The following is a 21,755-nucleotide window of genomic DNA, read 5'->3' on the forward strand; positions in this document are numbered from 1 at the left end:
GAGATGTGCCAGATACTTACACAGAACTTAGAGTTTTTTATTCCACATCTATCAGGGCAGGTTGTTTTAGAAACTGTGGTTTGAAACAATGTAAAGAGTCCATTGTTCAATTTTGCTCTCTAGTGGAATTTCCCATTGGTCATGCTCATTTGGAAGATAGGCCCTGCCCTTAGCTGTGGGAACACCGTGATTGTCAAGCCAGCAGAGCAAACTCCTCTCACTGCTCTTCACATGGCGTCTTTAATAAAAGAGGTGAGTCTCCAGAGTCTAAACATGCAGGCAAATTAGAGTCCCCTGTTTACCTTACAGGCCTCATCTGCACTGCTGTGAGCGTCATTGTTCACACATGGCTCCTGCCCAGTCATGCAGATGAAAGCGGCAGGACTACAGGCTGGGACTTCTGTCAGCCAGCACAATCTTGTCTCCACCTAAATAATGACAGAGGCTTCTAGCGAGTCACCTTGTAACCCATTACCTCTGTTGTTCAAGTCTCGTGAACATAATTCCCGAGGAAATACAACATTCTTTCACTTGCTGAAATATTTGCTGCCACGGCTGCACTTATAACTGGCCTGCTTGCTTCTGTGAATTCCTACAGTTATTTTAGTTTGAATATGGCTGAAGAGGCCACTGTGCCAAAACACTTGCTGTAATATTGGGCCATATTATGCAAAGAATACGTATACCTGTTCATGGTCACTTGTCTATCATATCTTCATTTTCATTTTCTTTCCTGTTCAAAGTGCAAAGAATACTTGACACTTATATTTAACTAACCAAAATGTGTGATTTCACCCTTTGAAAACAACTTACTGGTTTGGGGCCTTAATATCCTACCAAAAACTCAAAAGGGCAACCTAGAATTTTGAAATCTGAAACAATGTCTTCAAGATATTTTTCATTTTAAATTAAAATGGACAACATTTTGTCAAAATGGGGCATTTTGATGCAAATATCTTGAAATTGTCATATGTCCATCAAATTAGTGACTCTGTCTTAGTTGCTTTCAGTGGGGTAGGAATCACTCTGCACTATCATCCTGAGAAGAGAGGCTTTGCTTATGTGATGTTTGACTGATTAAACGATACCTCTAGGGGTTTGTAACTTAGCTGCTCTGCCTGGGAAGTCAACAGTGGAAAGCTGAAAATGTGACCACTCTTTAGATTTTTATCTTTGTTGATGATACTGAATGCCTTCTTTCTATATATACACTTTATCATACTTTTCTGGATCCTTTCTCAATGAGTTCTCCCTTCTATCATTTGGTAGAGCTAATCATTGGAGCTACAATCCATTGATGAAATATTTGGATTTGGGAGAAAGTGTTTCTCAATAATATCACTGTTGAGTACATTTTCATATGGAAAAAGAAAAGAAGCAGTAATAATAAAGAACAAATATTTAGCCAGGTGGTGGCGGCACACGCCTTTAATCCCAGCACTTGGGAGGCAGAGGCAGGCAGATCTCTGAGAGTTTGAGGCCAGCCTGGTCTACAGATAGAGATCCAGGACAGGCACCAAAACTACACGGAGAAACCCTGTCTTGAAAAAACCCAAATATTTAAGTGAAATTTTCTTGGTAGAAAAATTCATAGGGTTAGAATAAGGAAACAGCTTCTGTCATGTGCTCATCTGTGTAACAAATTAAATTCTTCATCTGTTGACTGCTTGCCTCTTAACTTGCAGGCAGGGTTTCCTCCTGGCGTGGTGAACATTGTCCCTGGTTATGGGCCAACTGCAGGGGCAGCCATCTCCTCTCACATGGACATTGACAAGGTGGCCTTCACAGGATCAACACAGGTAGTGTCAATCTCCAAATGCCTCATCTCTAAGGAAAAAAAGTAGGCACTCCACAGCTGTTTCTCAGCCAACACTTCTTAAAAGTGGCCTCAATGGTTTGCTATTCTATCCTTGAAATATATTTATCAAGTACAAGTGGATGAATTTAGGATAGAAGACAGTTTTCAATGTGTTTTTTACTATCTCTTAGAAATATAGTCTCTGAGCCAGGCAGTGGTGGCCCATGCCTTTAATCCCAGCACTTGGGAGGCAGAGGCAGGTGGATCTCTGTGAGTTCACAGCCATCCTGGACTACAGAGTGAGTTCCAGGAAAGGCACAAAGCTACACAGAGAAACCCTGTCTCAAAAAAAAAAAAAAAAAAGAAAAAAGAAAAGAAAAGAAAAGAAAGGAAGGAAGAAGAATATAGTCTCTGAGCCTGTCAGATGAATGGTAAAGTATTTTATATATATATATATATATATATATATATATATGTGTGTGTGTGTGTGTGTGTGTGTGTGTGTGTGTGTGTGTGTTTGTGTATGTGTGTGTATGTATATATATATTAGTTCGACCACAGTGATTTATATGAGTGAATGTAAGTACAACCACTAGATTAAGAAAATTAAATAGTAGAATCTCATCCTTATCATCTTACTTGGGACTGTCTATACATCATACCCTGAGAGGGAGACAAATTTCATTTCCTTCAATGTTTCTGTTGAAGAACCTGTGTTCTGTGTGCTTGTTTTCACCATGAATTGGCACACAGTTGAAAACCAGGAATCAGCCCCCAAACACTATTAGATGTGGCAGGTGGAGGATGAGAAACAGGCTTAGAAGATATATTTCTGGATATTGCATGACTCTATATTATAAACAAAACATGTAGAAATTATGCTCTTTTAAGCAAAGTCATGTTTGAGTCACCCTACTTGGTCATCTACCACATTATTAGTTATTCAACAGAAAAGACACTGCATGCCTCATCGGTGTTGATAAAAAGTGAACAAGAATATACCTTACAAAGCAGCCAACATCTACAAAAATAAATAGGATGGAGGAGGTGAACAGGTATTTACAGGATATGAAGGAAAGGAAAACTCACCTGAAGCTAAATGGGTGCCAGAACTTCCTGGGGGTCTTGAGGAATTGTTTCTGTTTTAACTGCTCGAGGACTGAGAAGCAAGAAGAACATTCTTTAGAATGAGCTGAGATTAATTTGATTTTCTTATGATCACAGTTAGTTGCTTCAATATTTTATGAAACTTCACAGAGAGTTGAATTGATAAACATTAATTTCTATTTTTACCCTATTTGTGGCCTTCTAGAACATGTTTTCTTTGTTTTTCATGGACAATATAAAAATAGTATATGGGGAAAAATCTGTGACTGAGATATGGCTTTAAAAAAATGCTATATTAAGGATTTCCTGTGGGGTAAAAAGATGTGAGGATGTCTAAAGCATGAGTCTGTAATGGTGATGATGTAGGTTGATATCCTATCAGAGAAGGAAAAGCCAAGCAGATAAAATCTTGGGATTTCCCACGCCCTACCATGGGGAACCCATGTTCATTTCTGGGTCCAAATCCTATGCTGACTTCTCCAGTCCATCTGTGTTGAAGGCTTCTGGTCCTGACCTCAGATGTAGCATGAGTGCTCAGTTGTTGTAACTGATCCTGAGTCATGCACCAAAATAAACATGTAAATTAGGAGATAAGGCAGCATCTGGGCTCAAATCCCAATCTAACTCTCTAAGTACTATACCTCAAAAATGTTAGGTATCTTTGCCAAATTTGACTTTATTTGAAAAACAGGCTGCAATATCTGCTTTTCTCAGTTTTATGTAATGAAAAAAAAAAAAAAAAAAAAAAAAAAAAAAACCTGAGAGCCTGTAGACTAAGACATTTAGCACCCCTCTGAGAACTCAGAAAATGTCCTGGCCACTGTCATTTTCCCAGGTTTGGGTTTGTTTTGGGAATCTGTTCCTCTCATCCGACTCCCCAGTGTTCCCACACTGTCTTGCTGCTCCTATCTGAAGTTCTAAGAAAATCATGAATTAAACAATCTTTCCCTCTGTGTTCCCACAGTCCGAGATTTATAATCATGAGCATGTGTGTCCTTGTGGCTTTATCTCTTCCTCTTGTCTAGCTAGTCTCACAGACTCTTTTGTTCAGGGTTAGCCACAGAATGGTGTACAACTACTTCTAAATAACAAAATGCTAGCAACATGATTTTAGAAGCCACAATGAGAGAAAACATAGCACTAGTCCAACACAAATGCTCTGTGGAAGCTTGTTTATTCGTTTTTTCTTGAGGCTTGTTACCTGACTTATACTAAAGGTTCTGGTCCATGTTTAATCCAGAGGAAATGATAGATTGCTCTTGTGGTCACAATAATAAAACAGTCTCACAAAAACTTTAATATAATTTAAATATTAAGAATTTTAAATAATTCATTGTTAAGAAGAACTGTAGCCACACTGTTTAAGACACATTTTCCCAAACATTGGTCACCTCTGCTTCACACGGAATGGAACAAGAAGATGACCAGTTTGGATTGTTGCCTTTCTCATTGTCTTCTTTGGGAAAACAAAATTTTACTTTTTTTGAAGTAAAGGGATGAAATCATGAGATAAAAATTACATGCTTGTTTTCTGGGAAAATTCAAACAAGCTTCAAATTGTCTACCTGAATGTGCAACATATACAAAATCCTTATTCCTCCCTCATATTTCTAACCAGTTTTTCTATTCATTCTTTTGCCACATGTAACTTTAGAAATTTTCTTCTGGTCTTACGCCACAAACCAAGACAAAAGTTAGCTATGCGAGCTACTAAACTGATTAGGGAACTCCAAAAAGATAAAATTTGTTATATAGAAAATGGAAATGTCTTAAATGAAAATAGTCACAAAGACTGTGCCACAGAGACTCAGCATGGTGGCACACACACCCCACCCCTTGGGAAGCAAAGCAGGAGGAGCACAAGTTTGAAGCCAGGCTGAGCTATACAGGGACACACGGTCAGATATCAAGTAAAGGACAAAAAGGAAGACTGTAGTGTGAAAAGATTTGGGGAAGGGAAATTTCAGGTAGGGCTTCCCCAAGACATGACTGGTTTTTGTTTATTTCTATTCATCTAAGCTCAGGAATTAAATTTAGACTTATAATATTACTAATACTATGAAAATCTTAGTAGAATTATTATCTTTTCTGTAATGCACAATTGAAATGCAGTATCCGCACAGAAATGCTCTCTACATTCTGTTGCAATAATAATGTTCCATTAAAATCCAACATGTAGAACAGTACAAGGAACACAGGGAGTTAAAGAAGCAGAATATAATGGGAACCTCAAGATACCAGGGGAAAGATCTTTTCAGCAGAATGTGGTTGTGGTGTTCATAATGAACTACACATCATTGTAAAAGCTGGATTTAGAGATGGAAAGCAAAAACTATTGTTTAGAAAATAACTTTCAATTGAAAGAATCCAAAAACAGAAAGTAAAATAAAAATAAAATCAATGACTTTTTGTAGATGAAGGAACTAGGTAAGGAAGAAACCAGAATGGCAGGATTCCAACTAAGGGCAGGAGGCACACGGAGCTCAGAGCCAGTATCTTTTCTTCTATGTCTACTGTGTAGAGTGAGTGATATGTGTAGGAGAAACAAGAGCACAGCACCTAAGAAGGCAAGGGGGGATGGGTACCGAGATCTATTAACAACTAGCATACTGTGATAAATGCACAGGGATGTAGAAAATGGCAGTCTGTTGGGAAATTCTTTGCAGGTATGTATGAAACCATTTAGGGTATTCCAGGTGCCTTTTAATGTGCTTCTTTGGGAGACCAGGGAAAAAGAATCATGCCCATCTAGAGTTCTCAGAGAAGAGCTCAAAGAGAACCTGTGCTAAGAGATGAGCCCAAAGAAAGGAAAAATGAGCTCTCTAAAAGTCACCAGAGGGAAGAGAAGTCAATACTAGAGGTATTTCAGGGTCTTTCTGATAAAATACAGAGTAGAAGTTCTGATGAAAATGAAAAGTAAACTCTTAACAGCCCACACGTGGAAGTCAGCTCTCACAGTTGCTGTGTCTACTCCCCTGTCCCTGAGCATTTTCTGACTTGCCTCACATTTGCAGACTTGATGGCAGAGGCTTTTACACCTGAAGGTGCCAGATCATGAGCAACACCATTTCATGTTTCTTCTAAATAAAATTAAATGGTGGTGCAAATGTCCTGTAAGTGGAAAGTATTAAATGAACCTATCTACACGGAAACAAACTCATCTTCCTCCTCTGTGATGTTTGATTTCAGGTTGGCAAATTAATCAAAGAAGCTGCAGGGAAAAGCAATCTGAAGAGGGTCACCCTGGAGCTTGGGGGAAAGAGTCCTTGCATTGTGTTTGCAGATGCTGACTGTGAGTACAAGTCCCTTGTTAGCATCTCACCTTCTTCCTCTTGATGCCTGATAATGTCACAGTCACCTCGAGTCTCAAAAGTGACTTCGTCTCAAGGTGTAAGGAATTAAGTAGAATCTGTTGTGACTCTGGAAACCTTTTAAATTGTTCTATACATTAGATAAACAAAGGTAAGATTTTGTCCTGGGTTGGAATAGCTTGCTACTTCCCAGTGTCAATCTGAGGCAGTATAAATGGACTGTGTCTAGGGTCTGCGATGTGATTTTGATAATTCCATATCTTTCAATCTTTAATTGTGTTGAGGATATGAGATATTTGAGACATTTGGAGCCAAAAAGAGTATAGCTGTCAGAAATTTCATATTTGCTTTCTGCCTTCACTCAGGATCATTTATTAGAAGAATAAATAATATTAAACCTGTTTAAATAATTTCTCTTTTTTTCCAGTTAATGTTAGTAAAATTGAAATATGTTATCATTAGTATGTGACCACATCCATAAAATTACAAACTAACAAATGAAATCCTCAGGTTACTTCTTATGTAGGAGTAATTTCACTGAAATTCATGGTCAAACATTTCTTTTCTTTTTTCTTCAATGGTTGCATAATTACAATGAGATTATAAACACAAATAGTGCATGAAATTTGTTATTGTCAATGTTGTGATCCTCATTGGAGATTTTAGAGCTTACTTCCTGGTTGCTAGTCAACACACCACAAGGTCCCTAGTTTATCACTCTCTAAACTCTCCTTACTATAACTGAAGCAGTTACTATCGGATCACAGATTGACATCCCACTTCTATAATATTGAATAGAATATTTTTCATTTAAAAAATTCACACACATACACACACCCTTTTTTTGTTAGAGCCAACAGTATTCTAATAAAATCTCTAGGCACACTGTACCACATAAACTAAACAGTGAATTTATAGGCATGTATGACACAGGCTTTAGACAGATTGGAAGTGTTTTGCTAGAGGAAAATCCATATGGTGAGTGATGGTTCTGAATGCTAATAGGTTTTTATTGTTATTTTCAGAAAGATAAATTTTCCCATTGACCAAAGTATATAAATGCCTTGAAATTATTTAAGGCTACAGGTAGTTCATTTTTCATTTTTTTTTTTTTTGTATCTAGTTAGAACCTGAATCTGAAAGTAATCAGAAATAGCTCAATCCTTAGAAAGAGTTATAAAATTATTTGCATTGCTGTTTGTTCTTAAAATCCAATCTCTATTCTTAGTAAGGGCTGTGTTTATGCTGTACTAGCATCTTTTTCCATGTTCTTTTTGTTATTATTTCATTGTAAATAAAAAGATCACCAAGATTATTTTGTCATCTGGCTTCTAAGAAGTAAAATATGTTGAATCTGTGTCTATCTGGTGATTCTTCTTTTTTACCATATCACCATTTTTCATCTGAGAAAAATATAGATTTTAAAATTTTATTTTGATTTAGATGATGTATCATGGGGGGTGAGGGGGCATGTACGGATGAGTGTGAGTGCCTCCAAAGGCCAGAAGAGGGGTTCAGAGGTCCTGAGGAAATAGCCACAGGAGACTGAGACCCATCCCTCATGGACACTGGGAACTCAACTCCAGTACATTAGAAGAGTTCCAAGTGCTTATTACCACTCCGCCATCTCTTTAGTGTGTGTGTGCACATGTGTATGCATTAGAAAATATTTCTTCTCTAATGTGAATGTTTCCTTTGCAGTGGACATTGCTGTTGAGTTTGCACACAATGGAGTGTTCTACCATCAAGGCCAATGTTGTGTAGCAGCATCCAGGATTTTTGTTGAGGAGTCAGTTTATGATGAGTTTGTGAGAAGAAGTGTTGAGCGAGCTAAGAAATATGTTCTTGGAAATCCTCTGAACTCAGGAATAAATCAAGGCCCTCAGGCAAGTATAAATCCTAAAAATAGACAAGCATTTCCAATATAAGAATAAAGAATCACTTAGATAATTTTGATAGAGTTTACTTTACCTTTTAGCTATGCATTTTCCTAGTGGCTATTATTAGTCTGATCTCAAATAAAAAGAGGCTAATTCCCAATAGTAAAGAAATTATTCTAATTTTGTGTTGGTAAAATTTTTTATATGTCTAGAAATAATTTCTAATTTCTCCTTCAAAATCAATCTTTTACTTCAGCAACCATTCCACAAGTATAAGCAGTCGAGTACTCCTGAACCCTCTGCAGGGGCCTCAGTTTCTTTAATGTAATGATATCATAAGTGTTCTTGAAGATCCTGGCTTCTGGGCTTCAGAGAAGCTTCTCCCTATAGTTATCAAAACCCAGGCATTCTCTGGGGGGGGGGGGGGTGGGGGGGGGTGGCTCTGAGTTTCTTCTGTGTAGTTAGATCCACTGTAAATATGAATGTCTTTGTCTCTCTCTCACCCAATGTAACCTTTTCATCTTGCACAGCTTTTGTTTATACTCTGTTATGGTCTGCTCTGCTCAAATATTTGGATCTTTGATTCTGAATTCACTCCTGCCTCTGGATCCTTCTTTTAAAACAGTGATCCTCAACCTGAGGCAGTTGTGTGCCCACCTCCCACACTAAGGACACTGACCTTATCTGAACACAGATTAAGTTGTCACAACAAGGTGAAGAGGATCTTGTAGCTGAAGTTTTCCTGTGTCCCACATGGCCCATGGTCAGGACAAATCTCTTTCACCTGCCAGTCCTGCAGCCACTTGGACCCAAGTAAACACACAGAGGTTTATATTAAAACTGCTCAACCATTAGCTCAGGCCTACCACTGACTAGCTCTTACATTTAAACTAACCCATAATTCTTATTTATGTTTAGCCATGTGGCTTGGTACCTTTTCTTAGTTCTTCTGCCTTCACCTCTTGCTGTGTCTGGCTGGTGACTCCTGGCTTAGCCTTCCTGTTCCCAGAATTCTCCTCTCTGTTTATCCTGCCTATTCTATACTTCTTGCCTGCCTACTGGCCAATCAGCATTTTACTTATCAACCAAATCAGAACAACGTACATTCACAGCATACAGAAAGACATCCCCAGCAGGATCTATTCACATTTGGTGAACAGAAGAAGGGACTCTGTTGAACATCCAACAGTGAACAGGAAAACATCACAACAATGAGCTTCTTATCCCCAAGAGTCAGTAGAGCTGTTCCTGAGAGCTGTGCTCTAGCAACTGGACATTGACCTTGGAGCTGTTTTTTCTTTCACATTAACTATGATACACTGTTTCCCACTATTGAGTTGGAACAAAACTTCGTTCTTGACTTATTTAATAGCTATGAACCAAATTCAATTAGGAAAAAACTTAGGGGACATTGCTACTAGCTATCCGTCGAGAGAGGACCTTGAAAAAGCCCTGTCGAGAGAGGACCTTGAAAAAGCCATAAATTGCCGGGCGGTGGTGGCGCACGCCTTTAATCCCAGCACTTGGGAGGCAGAGGCAGGCGGATCTCTGTGAGTTCGAGGCCAGCCTGGGCTACCAAGTGAGCTCCAGGAAAGGCGCAAAGCTACGCAGAGAAACCCTGTCTCGAAAAAAAAAAAAAAAAAAGAAAAAGCCATAAATCCAAAGAGGACATGGTCAGTGGTATCTTACAATTTATCATATAGATAACTTGGAAGAAGCTCTTAGCATTTCTTCTTAGTCAAAGTACCCATGTAGGAAATACATATGACAAAAGTAGTACCCCAAGATAACTGGTAAGTGAAGGAATTATCTGCATTGTCTCGGGCTCATTATATAATTTTTATCATTGATTTGAATAAGTATATAAAGGTAATTGGTGATTTTTATGATTGCTAATTCTCAAATCCCTATTTGAGTTGATCTGATAGTTAAAAAAAAGATGTAATTCTTAATATTTTTGTTGTGATGACTTCTCTTTCTAAATATATAGGTCTGAATATATGGTTTCCAGAGATGAACTTGTATCTTTTTGGTTTATATGATTTTCCAACCCATAAAACCTAAGGAATCAGAAAATCCTCACAGTCAAACAATCAAAGCATATATTTTACCACCATTATAGCATCATCATGTTATTTATCAATTTGTAGACTGTTCTGATTAACTGAGTACTATTATTAGTTCCATGATCTATTATGATATACCTCAGTGTTTCCTCTTTCTGAAGCAAATATTCAAGGACCAGATTCCCTAGGAGTATTCTTTAGTCAAAGACAGAGAAGCACTGTGAGTTGGGAAATACATCTTGAAAAAGAACTGAAAATAGTTATTTTTCAGGACATATACTGATAAAATTCTGAGAATAGAACAGAGATTTTCATGGAATTAAAGTATCCCTGACTGTACTCCAACTCCAGAATATCTCAGTTAGACATATCTACATAACAACTTAGCCTGGCTATAATTATTCAGTATGTAGTAATGTCAGTGTTTTGACTTTTAAACCAACCCCTGGGATTCCACAATAGACTACAAATCAAGAGATTATCTTTGAGGGATGTTCTTTTGAGTATTGCATACTAAAGATTTTGGATCAACAAGTTGACAAATACTATGCCAACTTTTCTCAATTAGTAACAGATGGTAGCTAGCATTTACTCTAACTAACTGTAGAAGCTGAGTTAAATACAGTTAGAAAGCACATCATACAAGCTTTTCTGATCCTTTGAATGCTGCAAGATTGGCAGAGTCCAACAATGTAAAGACTGTCAGTTGTCAACTCAAGACAGAAAATAAACCATTCCCAAATCTGACCCTCTCTTTTTAGTCCCTTGATCTCTAATTGTTCCATTGAAGTGAGCCTAGTCACGCCTCAGGTAGACTATTTGCACCAATGATTGTGAATACAAGATTTACTCAATAATTCAACTCCCCCTACTGTGAAAATTAAGGTAATAAGAAACCCACATGTCTCAGCAAGTGGGTTGAGTGTTCAGTGCTTCTGATACTGCCAACCAAAAATTTGATCTCTTTTTAATTCTTTCTTATACAAAATAGTATTTAAAGCATGATACTTCTGTGATAACTATCATATTACTTAGACATGGTCCATTTAATGGAGCAGGACATTGGTAACCATTTCTTGTTAGAAAATGGGATGCAACTTACTGCATTGAATGGAGCAAGACCCCCAACCTGTGGTCATACGTGGTATGAAAGGGTAGCCAGACTAGTAGAATGACCCAAGATAGGCAGAACCCATCTCTGAAGAATAAGGGCCTCCTACAGGCAAAAGTATCTGCTTCTCAAGTGACATAGCCACTGGACCTGAATCAAAGCCCTCCATTTCCTATCTTTATCTCAGTAAGGACAAAGTTTCCAGGCATATGTGCTAAATCATTAACAAACTTCTTCCAAGCTAAATAAATGACAGCTATGTAAAAGCTTCATATATTTCTACTTTGCCAGTTACTGTGCTTAGTAAATGTACTAAGTTTACAAACCCTTAAGCTGTCTGTCCTAAGAAATTCAGAGGAAAAACACACTCAAGAATGACGAGAATGAACTGAACCTCTGCTGAACTGACAGACATAAAAGAGTATCCTGAATATTGGTATCATTTAATGTGGCAATTTGCAACCTGTGGGTCATGACCATCAGAAAATGCATATTTCTGCTGGTCTGAAGAACTGAGACACTGCTTAGCAGCAAAATTGCAGTTATGAAGTAGCAATCAAAATAAATTTGTAGCTATGGTTTCCTAAGACTATCAGAAATATGTGTTGTCCAATGATTGTGAGCCATAGGTTGAAAATCACCGATTTAATGATTTTCATTTATTTCCCTTCTCCTTGTGATTTCTTTTGATTAGATTGACAAGGAACAACATGATAAAATACTTGATCTCATTGAGAGTGGGAAGAAAGAAGGAGCCAAACTGGAGTGTGGTGGTGGACGTTGGGGGAATAAAGGCTTCTTCGTCCAGCCCACAGTCTTCTCCAATGTTACTGATGAGATGCGCATTGCCAAAGAGGAGGTAATGCTTCCATGTGGTTCTGTTTCTGGGATTACTATATTCTTCTGTGTTTAACCTGTGTGTGCCCCTAAAAGTCTCAGCTCCTTGAATAGAATTTCCCTAAAATGTTTGATGATAAAGTCTTAAGTAATTTGTTATAAAGACTAATTAATCAATGAGGAATCCAATGGGCCTACAAATAGTTTGTATTAAACACAGAACAAAGTCCACAGGGGCTTTTATAGGTGCTCCATTCACAGCCTTAAAGGAATGGGAAAGGACCCTGTCATTTGTAAAAATAGGAATAAATGTGCACATGTTGTGTTACATATGCCAGGCACTGAACAACATACACTGAATGATCTCAGTTATACAAAAGCCATAAAGTCAACCTCACAGAGACAGAGTGGACTGGCTTTGTAGGAGAAGTGGAGGTGAGTTCTGGGGAGCACAGCCTACCTAGGCCCAATAAATATGGTAACCAGATAAACTACATATAACTAAAATGAACTAGTGTGCAATTGAAATAGTAATATACATCTTGATTATGAAGGTTTTTACTATATGCAGAAATATGAGCATTATGAGCATTTGCCTTAAACAATGAAAGTGTTATGTGCTACACTACAATGAGAAGATACAGTGACTCAACTATACAGAATCATAATTTCCCTATTCAATGAATTTATACTCATGTCCCTGATATGACAGAAGATGGAAAGGTTATTTTCTTTACCTCCACAATATCAGCAAATAATGAGAAAAGAGGAAGATTCAGCTTTGCAAGAAGAGAAAATAAATAAATAAATAAATAAATAAATAAATAAATAAATAAATAAAACAGAAATAAAATGCATATGTGTGGATCATCCTGCATACTTAGATTGTTTGCATCAATTCACTCCTCAACTGCATTTGAATTTCTGCACTTATTGGCCTATACTTTCTTTGATTAGAGCTGTTGTTCTTGTAGACCTTGATTAACATAGGTAAGAAGGACAATAAAGCAGAAATCATATTCATTCATGGAAGCATTTATTATGTCCCTATAATGTGCTCACTAGAACAGCTCATTTGCTGCTTCAAAATAGGAGCCCAGAGCCTATACTGTGTCAGTTAAGTTGCTACAACTCCTATAGTCCTGCTCCAGTTGTTTCCCATTTACAGTGTTCACACTGTTTTGCTTTACAGTTACATGGTCATGAAAGAATTTAGAATCCCAGGATCTGCCCCATCCTTCGGGGAGTTGCCATTAACTACCCCGTATCACTCAAATAGACTCAGGACCAGAAAACCATTTAACATCTCTAAGCATTTCCCAACCATGCTCATATTTCCCAGGAAAGTATACTAACATTCCAAGAAACCTCTCTTTCATTAAATTTTGATTAATATCCTATCAAATACAGGAGTTTAATATCTATGAGAAAACCCAGTTGTTTCTTCTTACTTGTGGGGTGAGATACAGACTGAATTGTTTGGGAGCTTTACTGACTAGATTCCAGCAGAAATGAAAGACTAGCTCATACTGGAGTAATCAAGTGTGATGATGGTCACTGCCAGGGACCTTAGGCTTGACTTAGTATAGAGTGGTTCTAGAGTTAGGCTTCTAGTAATGAGTCATTTTGTTTGGTAATGGTGTATTATAGTATTGAGTGACACAGGAATAAAAATCTGTGCTAGATTACACAATATTTATAAACACAAAATGATGCAAATAGAGTACAATTGCTGATGCTTAAATCAATGAATGCTGGCATTTATAGGGTAAACATTGTTCTCAATTATTGTCTATTTGCTACTCTTAGAGCAAAGGACTGTTTTCTTGGTCTTACTGTTTTATGCAGTAACTTGAAAAATGAAAAGTGGAGTTAAGTTGTAAGATGTTACCAAAGAAGTCATGTACTTAGTGATTTGATGTTTGGTCCTTATATTCTAGGCAGCTCTGTCACTGCATGTAAGAGTAAATGCTGCCATGATGATTGGTGTCTCCTACACAGAGAATGTCACACATGATCATAATAAGTTTCCATGTTCACTGGTCATGGCCATCTGTTTTTGTCCTCACATGTAGTTCTGACATGGGAAACAATATCTTAGTCAATGCATAATGGGTTCTAGGGAAATATATGCAGTGTATTTAAAATATACTGGTAACCTATTTTTGTCTCATTCATTGTAGATATTTGGACCAGTGCAACAAATCATGAAGTTTAAATCTGTAGATGATGTGATCAAGAGAGCAAACAATACTACCTATGGCCTAGCAGCAGGAGTCTTCACAAAAGACCTGGACAAGGCCATAACTATGTCTTCTGCTCTTCAGGCTGGGGTAGTGTGGTAAGTGCATCTGAAGAAAGGGGTGCCCTTCCTGCATCAGCCACATGGGCAGGCTGAGTTGACCTCCTCCAGGCTTGAATTTTCATAAAATTATCTGAGTGACTAGAAAAGTAATTGTCTTATTTTTTAGTGCAAATTAACTTCATCCAACTCTTTCAAGTTACCCATGTTAAACATTTTATGGATGTTACTTTGTACATTGTAAGAATTATTAGATAATTCCAAGGCATATGGCACTACTTTGAACAATGGAGATAAAAGAAAAAAATTGTTCCCTTCAAGTTTATTTATGTTAGATAATGTTTTGGTGCCTTATGTATGCTGAAAGTTCATATGGTTGTTGCTGTTGTCATTATTATTTTCCACAATGAATTCTGGACCTTGTGCTTTGCACAGTCAAGGCAAGTATTCAATCCCTCAGCCCTGTCTCCAGCTTTATTATATATATAAAATGTTAGACTTTAACTTATTGAGTTGGTGAGTCTGTCTTTGAACTCACTCTTTGGTCCAAGTTAGCCTTGAACTTGTCATCTTCCCATTTCAGGCTCAACAGTAACTGGGATTACGAGTCTATATCCCAGGCAAAGTGGTATTCAATCTTACTCTGGGATTTTTCTTTTTTTAGATATGTCATTTTTTTTAGAAAAACATAATAAATTTTGTGAAGCAATTTTCTCTCACTTTTGATCTAGTCTGTTCTTTGATTTTTGTAGTTTAACTTAGATACTTCTCAGGCTGTGCCTCTCAAATTGCTGCTTTGCCCAGCCAACTCTATACCCTGGACTGTTTCCTCAGCAGCCCTTTCCTCATCAATCCTCCCTTCCCTCAGTCCTGGCCATAGCACAAGTTTATTTCCACTCTCTCAGCTAGTGCAGTTAAGGAAAATCAGACACTGAAAAGCATCCTAAAAACACAACCAAGCATTTCTTTACCCTCTTGATGGCTTGAAAAAATCTTTCCTTCTATCAAAGGGAGTCACTAATTAGTCACCATCAACTCAAAGTTGCAATATGTTTCTTCTATTCATCATTTAAGCTTACCTGAAAACTACTTATTAACTGTATCTGTGGTTAAAAAACAGGAATTTGCTGAGGTTAAGGAATTCATCAAGACCATGCAATGACCAACAGAGTGATAGCCAGAACGTTACACCCTCTAATAAGTCCTCTTACAGTCAGACACACAAACATACACATAATACATACATACATACATACATGCATACATAAATTTTGCAAGAATAGGGGAATGGAGCTGGAGAGTTGACTCATCAATTAAGAGAACTTCCTGCTCTTGCAGAGGACCCAAGCTCAGCTCCCAGGACTTGATTTGGCAACTCACAACCACCTGGAACTGATGTTCCACCTGATACATTTTTTTTGGCCTCTGCAGGTACCTGTACACACATGGTATATGTACATACACCTGGCACTCACATGCCCATAAAAATAATAGGAATATTCAACTAATGAAATCTATGTGAACATATTCCATAATCTGAAGAACTTCAAAGCTGCAGTACTTATGGTCTCTGGAACTTCAGATAAGGGATGCCCAATCTGTGTCCGCTGAGAGCTTACATGCACATAACCTGGGTCTGGGGCAATGGCTCAGCTACGGAGTCCTTCATGGACCAACATAAAATCCTGCATTCAGATCCCCTGCAGCCATGTAAAAACCCAGAAGCTGTGGTGCACGGCTGTAACCCCATTACTGGGCAGACAGAGGCAGGAGTTTCCCGAGCATTTGCTGCCCAGCCAATCCAGCTGAATCCGTGAACTCCAGTCTCAGTGTGACTGTGTTGCAGAAAATACGATTGAGGGAGAATAGGTGTTCTCCAGGGCAGAGCCCCCCAGTAGGCTATCCAAATGCAAACAGGCACATATACACATATGACAACACCAAACAAGCTCTATAAGATAGATTGATTGGAAGGAAGGATAGAAATGATGTGAACACAGTTCTCAAACAAATTACAAAATTATCAAAAAAATTAATTAAAAAATAATTTAAAAAACAAATCATGAATTTTATGTTACCCTTGACTATGATATAAATGAAATAAAAAGTTAATTAATAAAAAATTAAGACTGCAATTGTGGAAGATATCCAATGTTTCCCTCTGGCCTCCAAGTACACCCACATGCATAGAAAAATGTATTCATGCATCCACTACACAAATACATAAATGAATGAGTTAATTAATAAAATAAATACATGTAACATGTTTTGATCACAGAGGATATTAGTCAAACATCCCAATATATTTTGGGATTTATTCTGGGTATAATTCTTTTAAAGAGTACTTTTTAAACTTCCATGTAATTATACTACTATTTTAGAATATATAATTACTATAGAATTAGCATTAAGCACCATTTCAGAGTCTGCTGCTTCTTGTTTTGATTATGATGTTTTCTGATACTTATTGAAAACAATCAAATTCTTTTATCATATGGTAAATATAACTATTGATTAATATATATATTTTACTATAATAAGCACACTAGTAAATTCAGAGTTACCATATCACATATGTTCATCACCTATACTTACTGAAGGCTTATTATGTATCATGTACTTCAAATAGCATATTTTCTGCGTCATCTGACAGAATTCAACAGCCCCATAAAACGCCACTTTCTCTAATATAATTTCCATAAAGTAATTGTTTAGAGCCTGCAAATGGCACTGTCGCCACCTCTCCCCTCTTGCCTTGATCTTCTGTTGAGCCGCTCTTTAATTCTAGGCATGCTTTTATAACGCATTTCTCCATAGAAACACTTGATTTTTTTTTTTTATAAAACCTTATTAAAATGCTAATTCGGTCCAATTTCTGCCAACACTTTTGAGTAATCAATATATCGACCAATTAATGAAACCGACTGTGTATTATGACACTCATTGCAACTGCTAAAGGAGCTTGATTTTAGCCTGGTTAAGTCCATAAGCATTATAAAGCTGCCTACTGAAACAGCAGACAAATCCCAGCCTCCAGCAAAACAGACAACTTTTTTTCAGGGCACATTGGCTCTTCTTTCTGTTGTGATTCAGATGAATCTTGCTTCACAACTTTTCACACTTACAGTGGTACCATTTATTTGTTTCTAGGTAATACACACATTTGCTTTCTGAATTCTAAATTACAGCACTGCTTTTTTTTTCTTTTATCCCAATAAATATACTATAGTGCAAATTCTAATTGGTCTTGATTAATAAAAACCTAGAGTCAGATATAGGGGTTAATGCTGAAAGATCAGAGAGACAAAGGAGCAAGGCATAGCCACTTACCAGGCCAAATCCTCAGCCTGAAAGGGGGCAGGCTCCTGTCTCTACCCGCCTTATATTCCCCTCTCCGTCCAGCCACATCACTTCCTGTCTCCACTTCCCTATTTGCTGAGATTAAAGGCATTTGCCTCCCAAGTACTGGTATCAAAAGCATGAGATCCCATGTGCTGGGATTAAAGGCATGAGCCTCCACTGCCTGGCTCTGTTACTTTTTTAGACAGGATCAATCTCATGTAACTCAGGGTAGCCTTGAACTGATTTTCCTGCTTCCTTCTTCCAAGTGCTGGATTAAAGGTGTGTGCCATTACTACCTAACCTCTATGGCTAACTAGTGGCTAGCTTTGCCCTCTGATCTTCAGGCAAGCTTTATTAGTTAGAGCACAAACAAAATATCACCACAGTATATTATACTGAATAATAGAGTTTTTAAAAAGACCTTTAATTCTTTTCATTTCTAACTTTGTAATTACAGGGTAAATTAAGTATTATCTATAATGTCCTTCTCTTCTTTGCTTAAGGGTGAATTGCTATATGGTCTTGTCAGCCCAGTGCCCCTTTGGTGGATTTAAGATGTCTGGAAATGGACGTGAACTGTGAGTAAAAATTTGTATTATAAACATATTTTTGTGAAAAGGATTATCACTCCAAGGAAACTAGTCCATTTTCACCATCTTAAGTAAAGTATGCCTGCATTCTTCCTTAGAGTTTCTTACTACTGAATAACATTTAAAATTTTGGAAGAACTCCCAAAGTGCAGAAAAACTATAACAGAAGGAATATACTTTATTAAGCTCTGATTGTCCATAAAGGACCATGCTAAGTACCCCACCTTGGTAGCTGAATTGTTGCCTGCTTTTAGGATTGCCTATGATATAAGTGACTATAAGCCATTTGGGAAACTTTTCAGAAATTAAAAAGATAAACTGGTAGTCTAGAGATTCTTTTGAATAAATGTGAAAACATTCTAGGTATTTAAATATAGCCCTTAAATGAATTAAAGTTGCCTTATCCCAAACTAATATGCTTCTAGTGAAGTCTACCAAAAAACTAGTACCTGTGTTAAACAAGGCATTTGCTGTAAAATGTCTCCAAGAATTACTGAAATGACTATCTCTAATGACCCCCCAAGAATTAGATTGTAGATTATTATTTAATCTAAGTATTTGGGAGACAGAAACAGGCAGATCTCTGTGATTTCAAAGCTAGCATGGTCCATATAATGAATTCAGGTCATCCAGGATTATATAGTGAGTCCCAGGCTCTCTAGGATTTCACAGTGAAATCCTGTCTCAAAAAGGAAAAAATAAAAAATAAAAAAGGAAGGGGGGCAGAAAAACAGAATTAAATCAGATGGAAACAGGGGCCCCAAAGAGCCAAGATTAGGGATATGCATGTCCCATGTGTTCAGTGGTAATCCAAGGAGCCCAAGCCTTGATTTCTGAATCTGTGGTCAGTCTGGCACTGGAACAGGTTAAGTGGCAAAAATCTAGCACTTTGTAATCCTACTCACTTCACATTTGATTACTGAATTCACTTGGGAATGTTCCAGATTTAATCTCTCTCTGTACTTCACAGGTTATTGCTTTCTTCAGTCAATTACTAAAAATGGGAACAAGGAGATATTCATAAATATTGTGTTTAAAACAAGAACTAGAATGATTTTTTTTCTTTTACTTGATTGTATTTGTCAACTCTATCAGTGTCCCTGAGACTTTATTAAAGTTAATTTCTCAGCACAGAGGGGAAAGCAGACATGGCCTGATACTCAAACTTTTTCACGTATTTCATGTTCTGTGACAACAAGCTTGAGACCATGTAGAAGTTTAGTGGAAATGCAGTCCCAGACCTCATCCAGAGCTGGGCGTGAGAATCGGCAGCATGTGACAAAGGCCCACTTAATGTGTGCAGTGAGGACTTAGAAGCACAGAACCAGTAAGGGATGGAAAGTAAAGAACTAGTAAGGATTGAGGCATAAACTTTCTGAGCTAAAAAAAAGAACTGTAAGTAGACAATCCTGAGTTCTGTCTTAGAAACTGTACATGTACAAGATACTAAGAATGTCAGCTTCAATGTGACCACAATTACACATATGATTCTGCATTGAATGCTGAGTGAAATTACAGCTCTAAATATAATGGGAAACTTATCAAAATCATGAGTTACATTATCTACTTCTTTGAGACAAAACACTTATTAAAATACTATCTTTTAAAAGAATTTAGAGAGCTGAGTTGAAACCCTTTAGTTACTATGAAAAAAAACATTCTCATTGAAACCTTCCAGAGGCATTTTCAAAACTTTAAAATTACACAGAATAATCAATGTAAGAAGATCATGTTTCTAGAGAGGATAAGACATCCTCTTCATACAGAGAAGAAGGGTTTCAGGAACAGTGCTGGTAAAGAAGGACCAAGATCCTTCTCTTCTGCAAACCTGTGTGTGCATAGGTATTATAATGTTGAGAATGGTCCTATGAGTGTAATTTTATCTTCTCGCCAAAACAATGCAGAAAATAACTGAGTGCAATCTGCCTAGACAAATCATCCACCAGGTGGAAAGAAACCATAATTTCCAAAATTGGTCCAGGGCAGAACCCTGATTAAAAGTAACTACGGTACCTACAGATAGATTCCTCTCAGCTACTGTTCACCTGGGGTTAATAGAAAAGTTTCCTGAATGTATTATATGAAATTGATTAATAGAGAAAGCCCACCTCTGCTAAAATCCCAAAAGTCTGAATCAGTACAGTCTTTAGTTTCTTTTCTCCCTAAAATTATATACAATCAATCCAAAAGATAGAAAACTCCACCAAATTACCAGGGATTATATTTGGTTTACACTGCAATACTCAATTTTGTTTATATGCAATTTTTCTTCCTTCTCTAGGGGTGAGCATGGCATTTATGAATACACTGAGCTCAAGACAGTTGCAATGAAAATCTCTCAGAAGAACTCATAAAGAAAACAGCAGAGTGAAGAGAACCCCTTCAGTAATGGCTACACATCTCCTATAGTCACCAGTATAGGGGGTGTTCTCCTTTAACTCTTTCTTCTATTGATTTCTTAAACATAAGTGATTCATCAGTATTAATGTCACACATAGAAAACATGTAGCTTAATCTGAAAGAATCATTAACCTTCTAATATGTGACCCCAATTCATATCCTAGATTGAAAGGGTAGATTTAGGTACAAGCTCTCTGTGACTGTCATGATCACGTGCTTTCCACTGTGGCTACTTGCTTAGAATATTTACTTGGCGAAGAGGACCAGTTGTGATTTAATCTCTGTCCCTCAGTGACTCCTTGAATTACTCAACGTGCATATTGACTGCAGAGTAAGTTGCTCTGTTCCCTGTGGTTATCCCCTCCAAGTGTTGTGAAATGTTTTCTAGAATGCCATGCCTACTTGTCAAATGAAATGCCTAGCTGGAATTAGAATGTAAAGCTTAATAAAGGCAATCTTGCATGATTTTGTTTCTCTGGGATTATTTTGGTATAAGTTTGGGTTATGATGATAAACTCTACTGGTCAGTCAAAAGCATTAAATTGAGTGAATACATGCAATGCAAAACAACAACAACAACAAGTTCAATCTACCGCTCCTCAAAGGGTTAGTAAAAATTTTACTTTTCAGAACAATCCTTGAAATAGTGATGAGTTGAGACAGACATGATTAGTAACTGATACTGAATGCCTTCAAAGTTCTGAGCAGATGTGCTATGCCACTATAACACTTAATAATTGTTACCTCGAGGTGGTTTACTTCTGGAGAACAAACACATATTCCCTGGCATAGCAAAAGAAGGGAGTGCGTAATGGAAATGAGGATTTTTGAAAGCCAGAGTTCCGTAATGTGCAAAATGGTAGAGATGAATTCTGAGGAAACTGGAAATGATTTCATGAATGAATTCAACTAGATATGACTCTTTTTTTTTTTCCAGACAGGGTTTCTCTGTGTAGCTTTGCACCTTTCCTGGAACTCACTTGGTAGCCCAGGCTGGCCTCGAACTCACAG

The 21,755-nt window shown here is 37.4% G+C and overlaps 1 protein-coding gene across 1 annotated transcript in view; it reads left to right on the forward strand.

Moving 5' to 3' along the window:
* Aldh1a1 (aldehyde dehydrogenase 1 family member A1) overlaps positions 1–21,209 on the forward strand; it is a 122,065-nt gene extending 100,856 nt beyond the window's left edge. Inside the window, exons 7-14 of the mRNA XM_028893773.2 lie at positions 124–252; positions 1,686–1,799; positions 6,095–6,197; positions 7,918–8,102; positions 11,968–12,132; positions 14,294–14,451; positions 18,258–18,332; positions 20,626–21,209. Of these exons, the coding sequence (XP_028749606.1) occupies positions 124–252; positions 1,686–1,799; positions 6,095–6,197; positions 7,918–8,102; positions 11,968–12,132; positions 14,294–14,451; positions 18,258–18,332; positions 20,626–20,698 (1,002 nt within the window). The 3' untranslated portion in view covers positions 20,699–21,209. The remainder of the gene's footprint in view (positions 1–123; positions 253–1,685; positions 1,800–6,094; positions 6,198–7,917; positions 8,103–11,967; positions 12,133–14,293; positions 14,452–18,257; positions 18,333–20,625) is intronic.
* The last annotated feature ends 546 nt before the right edge of the window (positions 21,210–21,755 follow it).

The sequence above is a fragment of the Peromyscus leucopus genome, chromosome 1, assembly GCF_004664715.2.
Source record: "Peromyscus leucopus breed LL Stock chromosome 1, UCI_PerLeu_2.1, whole genome shotgun sequence".
Classification (NCBI taxonomy): domain Eukaryota; kingdom Metazoa; phylum Chordata; class Mammalia; order Rodentia; family Cricetidae; genus Peromyscus; species Peromyscus leucopus.